At 43.6% G+C, this 20786-nt stretch overlaps 1 protein-coding gene across 1 annotated transcript in view; it reads right to left on the bottom strand.

Moving 5' to 3' along the window:
* The window catches only part of SLC5A5 (solute carrier family 5 member 5), a 94019-nt gene extending 74042 nt beyond the window's left edge, over positions 1 to 19977 (bottom strand). Inside the window, exons 1-5 of the mRNA XM_077253324.1 lie at positions 19756 to 19977; positions 19134 to 19501; positions 18892 to 18957; positions 18759 to 18810; positions 18612 to 18679 (exon numbers count right to left, since the gene is read on the bottom strand). Of these exons, the coding sequence (XP_077109439.1) occupies positions 18612 to 18679; positions 18759 to 18810; positions 18892 to 18957; positions 19134 to 19496 (549 nt within the window). The 5' untranslated portion in view covers positions 19497 to 19501; positions 19756 to 19977. The remainder of the gene's footprint in view (positions 1 to 18611; positions 18680 to 18758; positions 18811 to 18891; positions 18958 to 19133; positions 19502 to 19755) is intronic.
* Between the last annotated feature and the right edge of the window lie 809 nt (positions 19978 to 20786).

The raw sequence follows: 20786 nt of genomic DNA, 5'->3' as shown, positions 1-20786 counted from the left end.
AAAAATATGGATAAATTATAGCTCTCAAAATGTGGTGATGCAAAAACTATTTTTTGCAATAAAAGGCGTCTTTTTGCGTGTGACAGTTGCCAAACATAAAAACCCCTATATAAAAACTCGCTATGAATAGTAAATCAAACACCCTTTATCACCCCCTTAGATAGGGAAAAATAATCAAATTTAAAAAATGTATTTATTTCCATTTTCCCATTAGGGTTAGGGTTGGGGCTAAAGTTAGGGTTAGGGTTGGGGCTAAAGTTAGGGTTAGTGTTGAGGCTAAAGTTAGGGTTGGGGCTAAAGTTGGAGTTAGGGTTTGGATTATGTTTACGGTTGGGGTTAGGGTTGGTATTAGGGTTGGGATTAGGGTTAGGGGTGTGTCAGGGTTAGGGGTGTGGATAGGGTTATGGTTAGGGTTGGAATTGGGGCTGGGATTAGGGTTAGGGGTGTGTTGGGGTTAGTGGTGTGTTGGGGTTAGGGTTAGAGTTAAAATTGGGGGGTTTCCACTGTTTAGGCACATCAGGAGCTCTCCAAACGTTACATGGCATCCGATCTCAATTCCAGCCAATTCTGCGTTGAAAAAGTAAAACGGTGCTCCTTCCCTTCTGAGCTCTGCCGTGCACCCAAACAGTGGTTTACCCCCACATATGGGGTATCAGCGTACTGAGGACTAATTGGACAACTTTTGCAGTCCAATTTCTCCTGTTACCCTTGTGAAAATAAAAATTTGGGGGCTAAAAAATCATTTTTGTGGAAAAAATTTTTTTTTATTATTTTCACTGCTCTGCGTTATAAATTTTAGTGAAACACTTGGGGGTTTAAAGTTCTCACAAAACATCTAGGTAAATTCCTTGGGGGGGTCTAGTTTCCAATATGGGGTTACTTGTGGGGAGTTTCTACTGTTTAGGTATATCAGGAGCTCTGCAAACGCAACGTGACGCCCACAGACCATTTCATCAAAGTCTGCATTCCAAAACAGCACTCCGTCCCTTCCGAGCTCTGCCATGCGCCTAAACAGTGGTTCCCCCCCACAAGAACATTTTTGTGGAAAAAAAATGATTTTTTAATTTTCATGGCTTTACATTGTAAACTTTAGTGAAACAATTGGGGGTTCAAGGTGCTCACCACACATCTAGATCAGTTCCTTACAGGGTCTACTTTCCAAAATGGTGTCACTTGTGGGGGGTTTCCACTGTTTAGGCACATCAGGGGCTCTCCAAACGCGACATGTTGTCCGATCCCAATTCCAGCCAATTTTGCATTGAAAAGTCAAACGGCGCTCCTTCCCTTCTGAGCTCTGCAATGCCCCCAAATTGTGGATTACTGCCACATATGGGATATCAGATTACTCAGGACAAATTGCACAAAAACTTTTGAGGTCCAATTTCTCCTGTTACCCTTAAGAAAATAAAAAATTTGGGGCAAAATGATCATTTTTGTGACAAAAAAATTATCTTTTTATGGCTCTATATTATTAACTTCTGTGAAGCACTTGGGGGTTCAAAGTGCTCACCACACATCTAGATTAGTTCGTTAGGGGGGTCTACTTTCCAAAATGTTATCACTTGTGGGGAGTTTCCACTGTTTAGGCACATCAGAGGCTCTCCAAACGCGACATGGTGTCCGATCTCAATTCCAGCAACTTTTGCATTGAAAAGTCAAATGTTGATCCTTCCATTCCGAGCTCTGCCATGTGCCCAAACAGTGGTTTACCTCCACATATGGGGTAATAACGTACTCAGGACAAATTGTACAATGACATTTGGGGTCCAATTTCTCCTGTTACCCTTGGTAAAATAAAACAAATTGGATCTGAAGTAAAAAATTTTGTGAAAAAAAGTTAAATGTTCAATTTTTATAAACATTCCAAAAATTCCTGTGAAGCACCTGAAGGGTTAATAAACTTCTTGAATATGGTTTTGAGTACCTTTAGGGGTGCAGTTTTTAGAATGGTGTCACTTTTGGGCATTTTCTGTCATATAGGCCCCTCAAAGTCACTTCAAGTGTGAGGTGGTGCCTAAAAAAATGGTTTTGCAAATTTTGTTGTAAAAATGAGAAATTGCTGGTCAACTTTTAACCCTTATAACTTCCTAACAAAACAAATTATGTTTCCAATATTGTGGTAATGTAAAGCAGACATGTAGAAATGTTATTTATTAACTATTTGTATGATATGACTCTGTAATTTAAGGGCATAAAAACAAAAAGTTTGAAAATTGCTAAATTTTCAAAATTTTCACCAAATTTCCGCTTTTTTCACTAATAAATGCAAGTCATATTGAAGAAGTTTTACCACTATCATAAAACACAATATGTCATGAGAAAATAGTCTCAGAATTACCAGGATCCGTTGAAGCGTTTCAGAGTTCTGACCTCATAAAGTGACAGTGGTCAGAATTGAAAAAAAATGGCCTGGTCAGGAAGTTGAAAACAGGCTTCGGGGTGAAGGGGTTAAAGCTGATCCTTGGAATTTTTTGTGATCTGCTTACTGCAAATTAAGCTTTACTAGTAGGGATTGTCAAAAACAGACAACTCATTTAAAGGAAACCTATTATCCTAATTGAGGGCAGGAAGTCACGGAACAGAAGGAACAGAGCTGATTGACATACTGTACTTTTATGTCGCATGTAAAACGTGAAAGGTTTGTATCACGCGTACAAGGTCAAATTTTCTTTTCAAGTAAATATCCCTATAAAAACAAGAAAATGTATTGTTTATAAAATATGTTCGGCTCCCTCCTTATTTGTCAAGCTGTAGCGCTTACCGAATAAGCTGCAGAGGGTACCAGGAGACCTGAATCATTCCTAATGATCAGCTGTTCAGCTCCGCAGCTGCATGTGTCGCGGCTGTGTGACAGTCACTACACATGAATGGAGAGTTGTGACTGTCACATAGCAGCGACACATGCAGCTAGATGAAATTGGTATAATAGGCCTGGTTTGCTTAAAATATATTATGGACACACTGGATGTATCAAATCTATAGACTTAAAGAAGTTGTTCACTGCTTGGATAACGCCTTGTCATTCCCTATGCATGGCCCGGATAAAGCAAAAAAAAGCTTAAAATCCCCTCCCGTGCCAGCGCCATTCCAGTAGTGTCAGCACTCCTGGGGCTCCCCTGCGGTTGTTGTGACACGTGGTGCCTGGTGTCCAATCAGCTTCGGCATCACTGTCTCTGCCTTCGGACAAATTGAACATGAAGAGCTAGTCAGAGATCAGCTGCAGCCCGAACTTCCTCTTGATGTTCAATTTGACAGAAGGCATTGACAGTGATGCTGACGCTGATTGTACGTGTGACACCCCAGGAATCCGGTTGTCAAAGTGGTATTGCCTTCCTCATGGGGACGGTGATGTCATGCCTGGAGGTGAGAAGGATCCCCTTAGCAGGTAACACTTACACACTTACATACAACACTTTCTGACTCCAGGCCAGAAGGGGGAGCTCTAGATCCGGTTTCAGGGTAGCTTCCCTATATATATTCTAGCTGGAGGAGGAGTTAGGGAGATTGTAGAAGACAGTGAGGGGAGAAGGAGCACAGGAGGAGAGAGAAACTGTAGTATAGCTGCGACTGGGCTTCCTCCAGGTTCAAGCACTAGAAACCGGAGGCCGGATGTCTGAGGTTGTGGGGGGAACTGTATGCCCCACAGCAGAAACCGGCAGGCAGGAGATTCCAAGTATCCTGGCCACAATTACACCGAAGGCATAGCAGCAGATTAGAGCCTGGAGTCACCACAAGAACAGACACCTGAAAAAAGAATTGAGTTGCCTGCCATGCGGGAAGTGTCCACCTAAGAGGACAGGTTGAGAGAGGACCTTGTGTGAAGCCCCTGGCAGCAAGGGACTGAGAATACAGCGCAGTAAGGAAGGCTTCCAACCCCACCTGGCTAAGGGGATTCTGAATCACTTCCAGGCTGCCTGGATTCCAAAGTCCACCTGTAATCTGTGTACCTGAACGTCATCAGTAAAAGGTAAAGAGATTGCAACCTTGTGTCCTCTAATTCTTCCTGCACTTCACCATCTATCATCCTTACCAACTGCATCGGGAGCCCTGGGGACTAAGCTCTACCTGTGGGGAGCTATACCACCTCTGCTGCAATACCATCATCCCCAGTGGACCTCTTTAAGCAGCGTCAGCTATCCCTGGCCGAGTACAACAGGTGGCGTCACAAACATTACTCCATAAACTTTATTCCCCAACTTCATATTTTATTGGGCGCCCAGGTCCACAGCCCGGGTCATTGCTGCCGTGACACATCCCTTTAAGAACCGGCCCGGTACCGAGTATCCCATAGTCCTGGCAGGCACTCTATACGCCTGGCTCACATGTCACAACAACCGCATGGGAGCCCCCGGACCGCCAGTGCCGATACCACTGGAATGGTGTCCGCACGAGAGGTGAGTATAAAGTTTTTTATTTTATTAAGACCAAGCATTTAGATCAAGAATGGTGTTCTACTAGTGGATAACCCTTTTAATGCAGGTAACTGTGTGGACACACACTGAATACCTCAAGCAGCATTCTAGATGACATTTTTCTGTGCTGTATTGAGAACAAAATAACAGAATTCATGGAATGGATATATCCATTGCATCAGGGGTGGGCAACCTACAGCCTGTAGGCTGTTTACAGCCTGCGATCACATTTCCTCCTGCCCAGGCAGACTCAGTTTTCTCCCTTAAATTTCTACGTTCACTACTGAACGCTGCAGTGCATGCAACAAAAGATTATATTCTGACGCTGGCCAGCGTTCGATGAAATCAGCAGTCTCAGTTTTCTCATGTGCAATCTATGCAGCAGCCTGTGTAAGCTATGTGATATATATACTACAGTCCCAGTGTTTCCTATGCTGTGTTTATATACACCACACTCAGCGTCTCCTCTGTGATGTATGTAAATCAGCCTCAAACAAGGAGGCACTTGAAGAAAAATGGGCTGCATGGTCGAGTCGCCATAAGAAAGTCATTATTGCGCAAATGCCACAAAGGATCTCTCCTACAATACCCAAAACAGCACAGAGACAAGCCTCAAAACTTCTGGAACAAGGTTATTTGGAGTGATGAGACCAACATTGAACTTTTTGGCCACAACCATAAACGTTACATTTGGAGAGAGGTCAACAAGGCCTATGATGAAAGGAACACCATTCCTACTGTAAAGCACGGAGGTGGATCTCTGATGTTTTGGGGATGTGTGGAGCTACAAAGGTAGAGGAAAAAGTACCGCACACTCAAGATTGATATGATGCAAAAAAGGTATATGCCAGATTTATTTACACAAAAAGAACAAGTCAACAATTGCCACTGTGTTAGTTTGTAGAGAGGAAACCCGACGTTTCGACCCTCCCGGGTCTTATTCATGGGTTTACTGGAAAGCAAATAGACAGTATAAGCAGCTGTTTGTGATATGATATACAAGGAAAATAAACAAGAACAAAAAGGAGATAAACAAGATACCAAAGCACAAAAAATAAAATATACTATGTACAATATATACAAAGCAACCAGAGGTAACGACGGGGGTACTCTGGGGAGCAGCGAAAGGTCAGTCTATGGTAAAGAAGTAATGCCAGCACAACAGTAATTCACTGCTTAAGGAAAAAATAACGTTTACCTTCACTCTTTTGTTACACATACATAGGGGTGGCAGTGTTGGAAGGCAAGACAAAGGTCCTTTAAGGTATAACCTGTCATTATAACAAAGAATCAACATTTATGCAGTGTATATGCAATAAGACAGCATTGTTCCAGTGTGAGCATGGGAGAAGGTTATCAGACACGTTTGGCCATGAAGATTAATAGTCAGTCCCAATGAAATGTGTTGTAGTGAAGAATAGAGTCTGATGGTATCCTAAGGAACTAAGGGGCAGTATATGTGGGAACTAAATAAGGAAATAACCCAGTAATATAGAGGAGAACGTTATGGATACCTTGTAAGTCCAATAGTAGCTCCTATAAGATAGGCAGAGGGGTCCTGTTTAGGGTAAACTGCAGTGAACAGAGGAGTCCTACTGAAGATATGAGCTGGATGAGTTAAAATGGAACGCACTGTGAAACAGAATGTTCAAGTGAAGGGTACCTTAAAGAGGGTCCACTGACTGTTCCTGTGGCATGAATAGAGGGATCCTGTTTAGGGTGAATCGCAGCTTGTAGGGCTGTCCTATAGATAAGGTGTAGTGGGTTAGACTAAGGGTACTGTCACACAGTACCATTTTGATCGCTACGACGGTACGATTCGTGACGTTCTAGCGATATCGTTACGATATCGCAGTGTCTGACACGCAGCAGCGATCAGGGATCCTGCTGAGAATCGTACGTCGTAGCAGATCGTGTGGAACTTTCTTTCGTCGCTTGATCACCCGCTGACATCGCTGGATCGTTGTGTGTGACAGCGATCCAGCGATGTGTTCGCTTGTAACCAGGGTAAACATCGGGTAACTAAGCGCAGGGCCGCGCTTAGTAACCCGATGTTTACCGTGGTTACCAGCGTAAACGTAAAAAAACAAACAGTACATACTTACATTCCGGTGTCTGTCCTCCAGCGTCTCAGCTTCTCTCCACTGTGTGAGCGTCTGCCAGCCGGAAAGCGAGCACAGCGGTGACGTCTGACGTCACCGCTGTGCTTGCCGGCTATGGCGCTTTTACACAGTGGAGAGAAGGAGAACGCCGGGGACAGACACCGGAATGTAAGTATGTACTGTTTGTTTTTTTTACGTTTACGCTGGTAACCACGGTAAACATCGGGTTACTAAGCGCGGCCCTGCGCTTAGTTACCCGATGTTTACCCTGGTTACCGGGGACTTCGGCATCGCTCCAGCGCCGTGATTGCAACGTGTGACCGCAGTCTACGACGCTGGAGCGATATTCATACGATCGCTGCGACGTCACGGATCGTGCCGTCGTAGCGATCAAAATGGTACTGTGTGACAGTACCCTAAACAGATGCAGGGGGAAGGTGCAGAGTAAGGGGGCGGAGGGTCCGTATACCTGCTCTGTCCTGAGTCCGGGGGTCAGCGGCGCATCCCGCGCCCAGCTGTGTAGTCCTGGATTGAAGGTGGGGGTTTACCTGTATGTCCTCTAGAAATACCGCCGTACCGGAAGTACGCGGTCCCGGACCGGAAGTGACGTGGTCACATGGTCCGCACGTGCGCACTGAGCGCAGATGACCGATACAACCGACACGTAAGCTGTTATCTTCGCTATATAGATGACATCTTCTTTATCTGGACTGGACCAACTGATACACTCCAATCATTTCATCAAACCTTGAACTCCATCTATCCGGAATTGCAATTCACCATCCAGTATGATCCTAACCAGATCCCCTTTCTAGACACCCTTATACACAAGGATGCACAGGGCCATCTTTCAACAGACCTTTACTCCAAACCAACTGACTGCAATAGTCTTCTCCACTATTCCAGTTGCCACCCAAAGGCCACACGTGACAGCCTCCCTCGATCCCAATTCACAAGGGTAGCAAGGATAGTATTGGATCCTGACTTACTCCATACACGCCTAGATGGAATGTCCAATAAATTCAGAGAGAGACATTACCCTCAACGCTTGCTCAACCAGGAGAAGACACGTGCTCTCCAGCCAGTCTCGCCTTCTCAGGGACGCACCAATGAAAATCGGGTCCCTTTTGTGCATACCTTCCACCCCTTTATGCCCAAAGTGGAGATGGTCATCAAAAAACATTGGTCCCTTCTAGCAAGAGCATACCCTAATATAGCTAGTTTTTCCACACCACCCCTTATGTGCAATAGGAGGGCACCCAACATCAGGGACAGACTCGTCCGGGCAGACATTGGTAGCCTACACCCCATCTCTGATCAGAGTGTTCTGGCCCCACAACGTCGTGGAACATTGCCTTGCCTTAGTTGCGCCTCCTGTTCTAATATCATCAAATCCGACAGCGTGACACACCCCAGAACAGGTAAATCATATCCCATCCGTGGCTACTATACATGCAATTCCAATTTTGTTGTTTACATCATCAAGTGCCCATGTGGCCTGCTATATGTAGGTGAGACTACACAGCACATAAAAGACCGTATCGCGAGCCACAAATCCACTATCCGTTGCAATAAAACCTGGCTACCTCTCCCTGAACACTTTGCGAAACACAAACACACGGTGGCACAACTTAAGTATCAGATAATCGAACAAGTCCCCAGACCCAGAAGAGGTGGTAATCACATTAAACAATTAAAACTAAGAGAGACGTTTTGGATCCATAAACTTGAGACCCTATCCCCTAAGGGTCTCAACAGGGAAATAGACTGGTTATTACAATAATACACTAATCTCTACCTTTTGCCTTCCAGACACGTTGAATCCCCTGCTTATTAGGTGAGTTCCTCATAATGGTCAGTACCCCCCATTTTTGTTCTAGTCTATATTTCAAATTTTTTATTATTATCATCTTATTTTTTATTTTTATTTTTACATATTATTTTTTATTCTTTATTTTGGGTTCTGTTCGTTTTTTTATAATCATTTCCCCATATTATTTATTTTTTTATTTTTTCATTTTTTCTTTTTTTACGCAATCCTTCACCATTTCTTTACAATATCTCCACATGACTCATTGAATATGTCCATAGCGGGCCTTTCCCCCCCCCCCCCTTTTTTTGTGCCATCTAAACCTGTGCACATATATACAGCTCTCCACTGGCCTGTGGCTCCACCCCCGTTATACACGGATTGTAGTTCCAAAACTGTTCCCACGCATATATCCCTTTGTGGCCGCACACTTAGCTATTACTCCCACTTATGGGCATCCTCCTGCCCTTACTTGCTAGTAAGCGCTCAGTGCTTACTTCCGGTACGGCGGTATTTCTAGAGGACATGCAGGTAAACCCCCACCTTCAATCCAGGACTACACAGCTGGGCGCGGGATGCGCCGCTGACCCCCGGACTCAGGACAGAGCAGGTATACGGACCCTCCGCCCCCTTACTCTGCACCTTCCCCCTGCATCTGTTAGTCTAACCCACTACACCTTATCTATAGGACAGCCCTACAAGCTGCGATTCACCCTAAACAGGATCCCTCTATTCATGCCACAGGAACAGTCAGTGGACCCTCTTTAAGGTACCCTTCACTTGAACATTCTGTTTCACAGTGCGTTCCATTTTAACTCATCCAGCTCATATCTTCAGCAGGACTCCTCTGTTCACTGCAGTTTACCCTAAACAGGACCCCTCTGCCTATCTTATAGGAGCTACTATTGGACTTACAAGGTATCCATAACGTTCTCCTCTATATTACTGGGTTATTTCCTTATTTAGTTCCCACATATACTGCCCCTTAGTTCCTTAGGATACCATCAGACTCTATTCTTCACTACAACACATTTCGTTGGGACTGACTATTAATCTTCATGGCCAAACGTGTCTGATAACCTTCTCCCATGCTCACACTGGAACAATGCTGTCTTATTGCATATACAGGTCCTTCTCAAAAAATTAGCATATAGTGTTAAATTTCATTATTTACCATAATGTAATGATTACAATTAAACTTTCATATATTATAGATTCATTATCCACCAACTGAAATTTGTCAGGTCTTTTATTGTTTTAATACTGATGATTTTGGCCTACAACTCCTGATAACCCAAAAAACCTGTCTCAATAAATTAGCATATCAAGAAAAGGTTCTCTAAATGACCTATTACCCTAATCTTCTGAATCAACTAATTAACTCTAAACACATGCAAAAGATACCTGAGGCTTTTAAAAACTCCCTGCCTGGTTCATTACTCAAAACCCCCATCATGGGTAAGACTAGCGACCTGACAGATGTCAAGAAGGCCATCATTGACACCCTCAAGCAAGAGGGTAAGACCCAGAAAGAAATTTCTCAACAAATAGGCTGTTCCCAGAGTGCTGTATCAAGGCGCCTCAATGGTAAGTCTGTTGGAAGGAAACAATGTGGCAGAAAACGCTGTACAACGAGAAGAGGTGACCGGACCCTGAGGAAGATTGTGGAGAAGGACCGATTCCAGACCTTGGGGAACCTGAGGAAGCAGTGGACTGAGTCTGGTGTGGAAACATCCAGAGCCACCGTGCACAGGCGTGTGCAGGAAATGGGCTACAGGTGCCGCATTCCCCAGGTAAAGCCACTTTTGAACCATAAACAGCGGCAGAAGCGCCTGACCTGGGCTACAGAGAAGCAGCACTAGACTGTTGCTAAGTGGTCCCAAGTACTTTTTTCTGATGAAAGCAAATTTTGCATGTCATTCGGAAATCAAGGTGCCAGAGTCTGGAGGAAGACTGGGGAGAAGGAAATGCCAAAATGCCTGAAGTCCAGTGTCAAGTACCCAGTCAGTGATGGTGTGGGGTGCCATGTCAGCTGCTGGTGTTGGTCCACTGTGTTTCATCAAGGGCAGGGTCAATGCAGCTAGCTATCAGGAGATTTTGGAGCACTTCATGCTTCCTGGCACCTGCTCACAGTGCCAAAACCACTGGTAAATGGTTTACTGACCATGGTATTACTGTGCTCAATTGGCCTGCCAACTCTCCTGACCTGAACCCCATAGAGAATCTGTGGGATATTGTGAAGAGAAAGTTGAGAGACGCAAGACCCAACACTCTGGATGAGCTTAAGGCCGCTATCCTGGGCCTCCATAACATCTCAGCAGTGTCACAGGCTGATTGCCTCCATGCCACGCCGCATTGAAGCAGTCATTTCTGCCAAAGGATTCCCGACCAAGTATTGAGTGCATAACTGAACATTATTATTTGATGTTTTTTTTGTTTGTTATTAAAAAACACTTTTATTTGATTGGACGGTTGAAATATGCTAATTTATTGAGACAGGTTTTTTGGGTTATCAGGAGTTGTAGGCCAAAATCATCAGTATTAAAACAATAAAAGACCTGACAAATTTCAGTTGGTGGATAATGAATCTATAATATATGAAAGTTTAATTGTAATCATTACATTATGGTAAATAATGAAATTTAACACTATAGGCTAATTTTTTGAGAAGGACCTGTACACTGCATAAATGTTGATTCTTTGTTATAATGACAGGTTATACCTTAAAGGACCTTTGTCTTGCCTTCCAACACTGCCACCCCTATGTATGTGTAACAAAAGAGTGAAGGTAAACGTTATTTTTTCCTTAAGCAGTGAATTACTGTTGTGCTGGCATTACTTCTTTACCATAGACTGACCTTTCGCTGCTCCCCAGAGTACCCCCGTCGTTACCTCTGGTTGCTTTGTATATATTGTACATAGTATATTTTATTTTTTGTGCTTTGGTATCTTGTTTATCTCCTTTTTGTTCTTGTTTATTTTCCTTGTATATCATATCACAAACAGCTGCTTATACTGTCTATTTGCTTTCCAGTAAACCCATGAATAAGACCCGGGAGGGTCGAAACGTCGGGTTTCCTCTCTACAAACTAACACAGTGGCAATTGTTGACTTGTTCTTTTTGTGTAAATAAATCTGGCATATACCTTTTTTGCATCATATCAATCTTGAGTGTGCGGTACTTTTTCCTCTACTATTGACTTGACCACACGGTCTGATTTACCAGCACCTCCACATCCCTTGACCAGAGTGCACACCATTACCCTCGTTGCTGGAGCTACAAAGGCACAGGAAACTTGGTCAAGGTTGAAGAAAAGATGAATGCAGCACGTTATCAGCAAATACTGGAGGTAAATTTGTACTCATCAGCCCGGAAGCTGCACATGGGATGTCCTTGGATGATCCAACATGACAATGATTCAAAACACAAGGCCAAGTCGACCTGTCATTGGCTACAGTAAAACAAAGTGAAGGTTCTGGAGTGGCCATCTCAATCTCCTGATCTCAATATCATTAAGCCACTCTGTTGAGAGCTCAAGCGCACAGTTCATGCTAAATAGCCCAGGAATTTGCAGGAACAGGAGGCTTTTTGCCAAGAAGAGTGGACAGCTTGACATTTGGATGTTTTGAGTTGTCATTATGATTTAAAGAAATAAAACACAGTAGTTTGACAATAAATGGCTTCAACCAACCAGTAACCATTAGTGCAGAAAAAGTTTTGGTGTTATCATTCATATTCTATGAAAAAAAGGCCAAGAAAACTAAAATTCTGCTGGAGTATGTGAACTTTTGAGCACAACTGTATATATACAGTATTCTTGCTGTCTTGTATGTGATGTATACAGCAGTCTTAGTGTATCCTACGTGATGCATATAGAGCAGCCTTAGTGTCTCCTATGTGATTAATACAGCAGGCTCAGTGTCTACTTTGTGATGTATACTGCAGACTTCCAACTGCTTGAGTTCTATAAACGTAACATGAGCAATGATAAATTTCCCACTATTAGGAGACCCAACGTGTAATATACATCTGTGTTTGGAACAACTGCCTGCTGCCAGTTCTTCACAAAACTTATTGCAAAGAGTTGACTATGCCCCAGAGTGTTGCAAATCTAGAAATGCAGTTCTGATTAGCAACATCATTAATACCACCTAACATGACACACTTCACCAAAGAGAAACAGTTTCAGCCATCACATTATGGTTGAGTTAATTAAATGTTTGACCAAATATAACAGAATAATGTTTAAGAAGATAATTTTGTACGGCCCTTGAATGATGGTATAAATATCTGTTATGATCTGGTGGCCTAAGAGCAGCATGAGACGTACTCTGGAGAAGGTGGTACCTGTACTGACCGCAGACCCTGAACTTACCACCGCAACTAGAAGTAGCCGTGGAATGTACCTAGCGCTCCCTAGACATCTCAACACAGCCGGAGGACTAATTACCCCTAGAGATAGAAAAGGGAAAACTATCTTGCCTCAGAAAAAATCCCCAAAGGATAGACAGCCCCCCACAAATATTGACTGTGAGAGGAGAGGGAAAAAACATACACAGACTGAAATGAGAATTTAGCAAAGGAGGCCACTTCTAGCTAAATAGAAAGGATAGGACAGAGTACTATGCGGTCAGTATTAAAACACTAGAAAATATCCACCACAGAAAATACAAAATCTCCACAGCTAACTAAAGATATGGAGGGTATATCTGCATCTCCAGAGATACCAGCTTGGCTAAACAAATCCTTATACAGACCAAGCTGGACAAGACAAAAACATGGAAAAGAACTGAACAATAAGGCCACAGCATGTGGACAGCAAAAATCAAGGCCAGAACTTATCTTTGTTGAAATGAACTGCAAAGCAGAAGAGACCAGGCAGGGATGTGAATCCTCCAGGAACAATGGACAACTGGCACTGACTAAAGGGTGAAGCAAGACTAAATAGCAAAGTCAAAATTGCAAAAAGTGAACACACCTGATAAATGCTGCGATTCAGAGACAGCAGCGCTACCACTTACAACCACCGGAGGGAGCCCAAGAGCAGAATTCACAACAGTACCCCCCCCCCTTGAGGAGGGGTCACCGAACCCGCACCAGAGCCCCCAGGCCGATCCGGACGAGCCAAATGAAAGGCACGAACCAAATCATCAGCATGAACATCAGAGGCAACAACCCAAGAATTATCCTCCTGGCCATAACCCTTCCATTTGACAAGATACTGAAGCTTCCGCCTCGAAAAACGAGAATCCAAAATCTTCTCAACCACATACTCCAACTCCCCATCAATCAACACCGGGGCAGGAGGATCAACAGAGGGAACAACGGGCACCACATATTTCCGCAACAAAGATCTATGAAAAACATTATGGATGGAAAAAGAGGCTGGAAGGGCCAAACGAAAAGAAACTGGATTGATAATCTCAGAAATCCTATAAGGGCCAATAAACCGAGGCTTAAACTTAGGGGAATAAACCTTCATAGGGACATGACGGGAAGACAACCAGACCAAATCCCCAACCCGAAGCCGGGAACCAACACACCGACGACGGTTAGCAAAACGCTGAGCCCCCTCCTGAGACAACACCAAATTGTCAACAACATGAGCCCAAATTTGCTGCAACCTGTCAACCACAGAGTCCACCCCAGGACAATCAGAAGGCTCAACCTGCCCCGAAGAAAAACGAGGATGAAAACCAGAGTTACAAAAGAAGGGTGAAACCAAGGTAGCAGAACTAGCCCGATTATTAAGGGCAAACTCGGCCAATGGCAAGAAAGCCACCCAATCATCCTGATCAGCAGACACAAAGCGTCTCAAATAAGTTTCCAAAGTCTGATTAGTTAGCTCGGTTTGGCCATTTGCCTGAGGATGAAATGTGGAAGAAAAAGACAAATCAATGCCCAGCCTAGCACAAAAGGCCCGCCAAAACCTAGAAACAAACTGGGAACCTCTATCGGACACAATATTCTCCGGAATGCCATGCAAACGAACCACATGCTGAAAAAACAACGGAACCAAATCAGAAGAGGAAGGCAACTTAGGCAAAGGTACCAAATGAACCATCTTAGAAAACCGGTCACAAACCACCCAGATAACTGACATCCTCTTGGAAACCGGAAGATCAGAAATAAAATCCATAGAAATATGCCTCCAAGGCCTCTCAGGCACCGGCAAAGGCAAAAGCAACCCACTAGCGCGGGAACAGCAAGGCTTGGCCCCCGCACAAGTCCCACAGGACTGCACAAAAGAACGCACATCCCGTGACAAAGAAGGCCACCAAAAGGACCTACCAACCAAATCTCTGGTACTAAAAATCCCAGGATGACCAGCTAACACAGAACAATGAACCTCCGAAATCACTTTACTAGTCCATCTGTCAGGAACAAACAATTTCCCCACTGGACAGCGGTCAGGTTTATCAGCCTGAAATTCCTGAAGAACCCGTCGTAAATCAGGGGAGATGGCAGAAAGAATCACCCCTTCCTTCAGAATACCGACCGGCTCAAGGACCCCAGGAGAATCAGGCAAAAAGCTCCTAGAGAGGGCATCAGCCTTAACATTCTTAGAACCCGGAAGATACGAGACCACAAAATCAAAACGGGAGAAAAACAGGGACCATCGGACCTGTCTAGGATTCAGCCGTTTGGCAGACTCGAGATAAATCAGATTCTTATGATCGGTCAAGACCACAATACGGTGCTTGGCCCCCTCAAGCCAATGTCGCCACTCCTCAAATGCCCACTTCATAGCCAACAACTCACGATTGCCGACATCATAAATGCGTTCCGCAGGCGAAAACTTTCGAGAAAAGAAGGCACACGGTTTCATCAAGGAACCATCAGAATTCCTCTGAGACAAAACGGCCCCTGCCCCAATCTCAGAAGCGTCAACCTCAACCTGAAAAGGAAGAGAAACATCCGGCTGACGCAACACAGGGGCAGAAGTAAATTGGCGTTTAAGCTCCTGAAAGGCAGAAACAGCCGCAGAGGACCAATTCGTCACATCAGCGCCTTTCTTCGTCAAATCGGTCAGGGGTTTAACCACACTGGAGAAGTTGGCAATAAAACGGCGATAAAAATTAGCAAAGCCCAAAAATTTCTGAAGGCTCTTCACGGATGTGGGCTGGATCCAATCATGAATGGCCTGAACCTTAACCGGATCCATTTCTATAGATGAGGGAGAAAAAATGAAGCCCAAAAAAGAAATCTTCTGTACTCCAAAGAGGCACTTAGACCCCTTCACAAACAAGGCATTATCACGAAGGATCTGAAATACCATCCTGACTTGTTTCACATGAGACTCCCACCCATCTGAAAAAATCAAAATATCATCCAAATATACAATCATGAATTTATCAAGATAATTCCGAAATATATCATGCATGAAGGACTGAAACACAGATGGAGCATTAGAGAGTCCGAATGGCATCACAAGGTATTCAAAATGGCCTTCGGGCGTATTAAACGCAGTTTTCCATTCGTCACCCTGCTTAATACGAACAAGATTATATGCCCCTCGAAGGTCAATCTTAGTAAACCAACTAGCCCCCTTAATCCTAGCAAACAGATCAGAAAGCAAAGGCAAAGGGTATTGGAATTTGACCGTGATCTTATTCAAGAGGCGATAATCAATACAGGGTCTCAAGGAGCCATCTTTTTTGGCAACAAAAAAAAAACCTGCTCCCAATGGTGAAGAAGATGGCCGAATATGCCCCTTCTCCAAGGACTCCTTAACATAGCTCCGCATGGCGGTATGTTCTGCCACAGACAGGTTGAAAAGTCGGCCCTTAGGGAACTTACAGCCTGGAATCAAGTCAATAGCACAATCACAGTCCCTATGCGGTAGAAGGGAACTGGACTTGGGCTCATTGAATACATCCTGGAAATCTGACAAAAACTCAGGAATTTCAGAAGAGGGGGAGGAGGCAATTGACATCAAAGGAACGTCACCATGAACCCCCTGACAACCCCAACTAGTCACAGACATAGATTTCCTATCTAATACCGGATTATTCACCTGTAACCATGGGAAACCCAGCACAATAGCATCATGCAAATTATGCAACACCAGAAAACGACAATCTTCCTGATGGGCTGGCGCCATGCACATGGTCAGCTGTGTCCAAAACTGAGGTTTATTTTTAGCCAACGGTGTAGCATCAATGCCCCTCAAAGGAATAGGACTCTGCAAAGGCTGCAAGGGGAAACCACAACGTCTGGCAAATTCTAAGTCCATTAAGTTTAGAGCGGCGCCTGAATCCACAAATGCCATGACAGAAAATGACGATAATGAGCAGATCAGGGTCACAGATAACAGAAATTTAGGTTGTACAGTACTGATGGTAACAGAACTAGCGATTCTCTTGGTACGCTTAGGGCAATCAGAAATAACATGAGCAGAATCGCTGCAGTAAAAACACAACCTATTCTGACGTCTGAATCCTTGTCGTTCAGCTCTAGACACAATCCTATCACACTGCATAGGCTCAGGACTCCGCTCGGAAGACAATGCCATAGTGTGCACAACTCTGCGCTCGCGCAAGCGCCGATCAATCTGAATGGCCAGAGACATAGAATCACTCAGACCAGCAGGCGTGGGGAACCCCACCATAACATCTTTAACGGATTCAGAAAGACCCTTTCTGAAGATTGCCGCCAAGGCATCCTCATTCCATTTAGTCAGTACAGACCATTTTCTAAACTTCTGGCAATATGATTCTGCCGCTTCTTGACCCTGAGACAGGGCCAACAAGGTTTTCTCAGCATGATCCACTGAATTAGGTTCGTCATACAATAACCCAAGCACCTGAAAAAAGGTGTCTACATTAAGCAACGCCGGATTCCCAGGTTCCAGGGCAAATGCCCAATCCTGGGGGTCACCACGCAGCAGAGATATAACAATTTTAACCTGCTGGATGGGATCACCAGAGGAACGGGGTTTCAGAGCAAAAAACAGTTTACAGTTATTTTTAAAGCTCAGAAATTTGGACCTATCCCCAAAAAACAAATCAGGAGTTGGAATTCTAGGCTCTAAAACCGGAGTCTGAACGATATAATCGGAAATACCCTGTACTCTAGCAGCAAGTTGATCCACACGAGAAGCCAATCCCTGAACATCCATACCAGCGCCGAACTCCTGAGCCACCCAGAGGTAAAGAGGGAAGAAAAAAAAAAAACACAACAGACTACAGAAAAAAAAATGGCTCAGCACTTTCCTTCCCTTCTTCTGAGATGCGGTTAACTCATTGTTGGCCAGTTGTACTGTTTTGATCTGGTGGCCTAAGAGCAGCATGAGACGTACTCTGGAGAAGGTGGTACCTGTACTGACCGCAGACCCTGAACTTAACACCGCAACTAGAAGTAGCCGTGGAATGTACCTAGCGCTCCCTAGACATCTCGACACAGCCGGAGGACTAATTACCCCTAGAGATAGAAAAGGGAAAACTATCTTGCCTCAGAGAAAATCCCCAAAGGATTGACAGCCCCCCACAAATATTGACTGTGAGAGGAAAGGGAAAAACATACACAGACTGAAATGAGAATTTAGCAAAGGAGGCCACTTCTAGCTAAATAGAAAGGATAGGACAGAGTAGTATGCGGTCAGCATTAAAACACTAGAAAATATCCACCACAGAAAATACAAAATCTCCACAGCTAACTAAAGATATGGAGGGTATATACATCTCTGCATCTCCAGAGATACCAGCTTGGCTAAACAAATCCTTATACAGACCAAGCTGGACAAGACAAAAACATGGAAAAGAACTGAACAATAAGGCCACAGCATGTGGACAGCAAAAATCAAGGCCAGAACTTATCTTTGTTGAAATGAACTGCAAAGCAGAAGAGACCAGGCAGGGATGTGAATCCTCCAGGAACAATGGACAACTGTCACTGACTAAAGGGTGAAGCAAGACTAAATAGCCCAGTCAAAATTGCAAAAAGTGAACACTCCTGATAAATGCTGCGATTCAGAGACAGCAGCGCTACCACTTACAACCACCGGAGGGAGCCCAAGAGCAGAATTCACAACAAATATCCAAATGGCCCCCGGCAGAGAAAAACATTCCCCATTCCTGCATTACATGATGAACATCTCTGGCGCAGACTGAACCCATTGACCTATAATGGGGTCTTTTGTATTTTCTTTAAGTTGTCTGTTATGCTGGAATAAGCAGCATAGCATCAAGAGCTATTAGTCTGGTAAAAATTATAACATTTATGACTTAAAACTGCCAACCTATTACCATCAAAAGTGATGATGAAGCTGTGTTTTTTATTCTTACCACTGATGTATAAAATGTGCATATTATTCCAGTAGAAAACAGAGATGCCCAGAGGTCCAGCCCCGTGACTAAAAAAAGAAATGAAGAAAGATTTTGAATTAAGGTTCTATAATTGCTCATGTATAGACAATATAGTAAGTACGGTACCTTGATTGAGTATTAGTGCAGGCGCATAGATGACAATGCCTGTGTATAACATCTGCAGAAGTAAGAACAGTTTACTATCAGTACGTCTGCCTTGTACGTAATTTGTGTTCTTTTATTACAAGTATATACTTACAGTTGCCACAAGGAACTGAATAGTGCCATAGAGACGAACACTTTTCGCAAACCTCATTTCTAAGTACTGTTTTGAAGATAGAGAAACATTGTCAGGAATTTTTATTGTGCATGAAATGTGTAGTCAGTAGATGAAAAAGTGGAAATAAGGAAAGCAAATCCAGATACTGTGTATAATGTTTCATGCATGAAAGATGAAATCAGTAATAGGTTTGCAGACCTGAAATAGATAATATAACTTACATGGTATGTACTGGTGATACCTAGTCGGTAGAACATTGGCATAAAGATGTAGGCGGTCAGGGCACTGTTTAATGCCTGACCCAGACACATCAGAAGGAACTTGGCACCATACCGATAAGCTTCAGCTGGAACCCCAAGAACTTGTACTGCAGACATAAAGCTAGCAGATAAGGACAATCCTACGGGTAATGCTGACATGCTTCTACCCCCTGTAAAGAAGTCATCTGATGTCTTCTGTCCCCCACGTGCCAAAGCATAGAACAGCCCAATGCCTGTGGATCCCAGAAGCATTGCAGCAAATACTCCATAGTCCCACAGTGAAAAAGTCAATTTATCCTTTACGTAAGGCACGAAATCTGCCATTGGACCTAGTGAACAAAAAAGATAGAGATGCACAGAATTAGGGGCAATTTCATTCTTCCACTACAATACATCACATTGACAAAGTCTAGTTTACATATCCATGAGAGTTGTGACTGTGACAGATAGATAATAGTACACATAATGCGTACAGTATATTCTTGAATCATACATATTAATGGTCACATAAGGCTGAGTTGCTGCTAGCCTAGCCGGGCTAGCTAATGAAAAGGAAAAAAATAAATGCACTGTCAAAACTCACCCTACTAAATCCACGGATGTCCAGATTTGGCTCCTTCGAGGACTTAACAGGAGAGTAGGCAGGGAAAGGGTGCTTTTAAATAGGAGGCAGGATGAAAAGGAGGAGTTCTCAACATCTTACAGGAGACCAAGGTGATGTAACTCTGTGTCCATGCAGCAGCAGCAGCCATGCACAACTGCACAGTAGTCTCATTTGTCCCCAATCGTGTCCTACACAGTAATCGTTAACTGGAATCTGCCTCTGTGACTCCTACAGTAGGTGAGGCTGTAGTGTTAATGATCTATTGTGAGGAGTGTTACTGTCTCAGCACATTTGTGTGCAAAGCCACTTCGCACTAACATTAGGACTTAATTATGTCTTATGGCAAAACCCATGCACGTGACTAGGTGCTTCTGCACCCTATAGCAGTGTGGCAATATTACAAGCGTACGAGTTATAATTACATTACATAGAGTATTCTTTTGCACATTTGGGGGGATAGTCCCTTTTTAGCCCCTTATCTGTAAGAGTGAACACCTGAATGGCACTTAGGGAGCGTGTTTTCCAAATTATTGGTCTTTTTTAAAGAGGTCGATTGTAAAAAGAATTGAAGAATAGATTTACTGGAAACATAATGACATTAATTCTGTATCAATGCTTCATTCATCTCAAAATCGGATCTATGTGATTGTGAATAATATTTGTTTTACATTGATTTGTCCCAGCCCGATGATGAAATTAGGAGCGTATAGCCTAGGTAATAAATCCAGACTTCAACTGTGATTTTGATCATCCCTATTGTAATAGGCCAGTACATTTACAATACACATTAAATGTCCACTTGAGAATTTTAGTTTTATGTTAGAAATATCCAATAATGATAAGCTATTAACAGGGGTTACTGCAATCCTCTGTAATCTGCAGTTAGTGCCCTGTAACCCATGCAGTGCCAATAGATGTGACGCACCAACAAGTGGGATCCTCCACACTTGTCTGTACGAGGTACATCTACATATATGATGAGCGCCTGGTCTTCAGGGTTCATGGCAATC

This window comes from Ranitomeya variabilis, chromosome 1 (genome assembly GCF_051348905.1).
Source record: "Ranitomeya variabilis isolate aRanVar5 chromosome 1, aRanVar5.hap1, whole genome shotgun sequence".
In the NCBI taxonomy this organism is placed as follows: domain Eukaryota; kingdom Metazoa; phylum Chordata; class Amphibia; order Anura; family Dendrobatidae; genus Ranitomeya; species Ranitomeya variabilis.
This window is presented reverse-complemented; position numbering and strand designations above follow the sequence as displayed.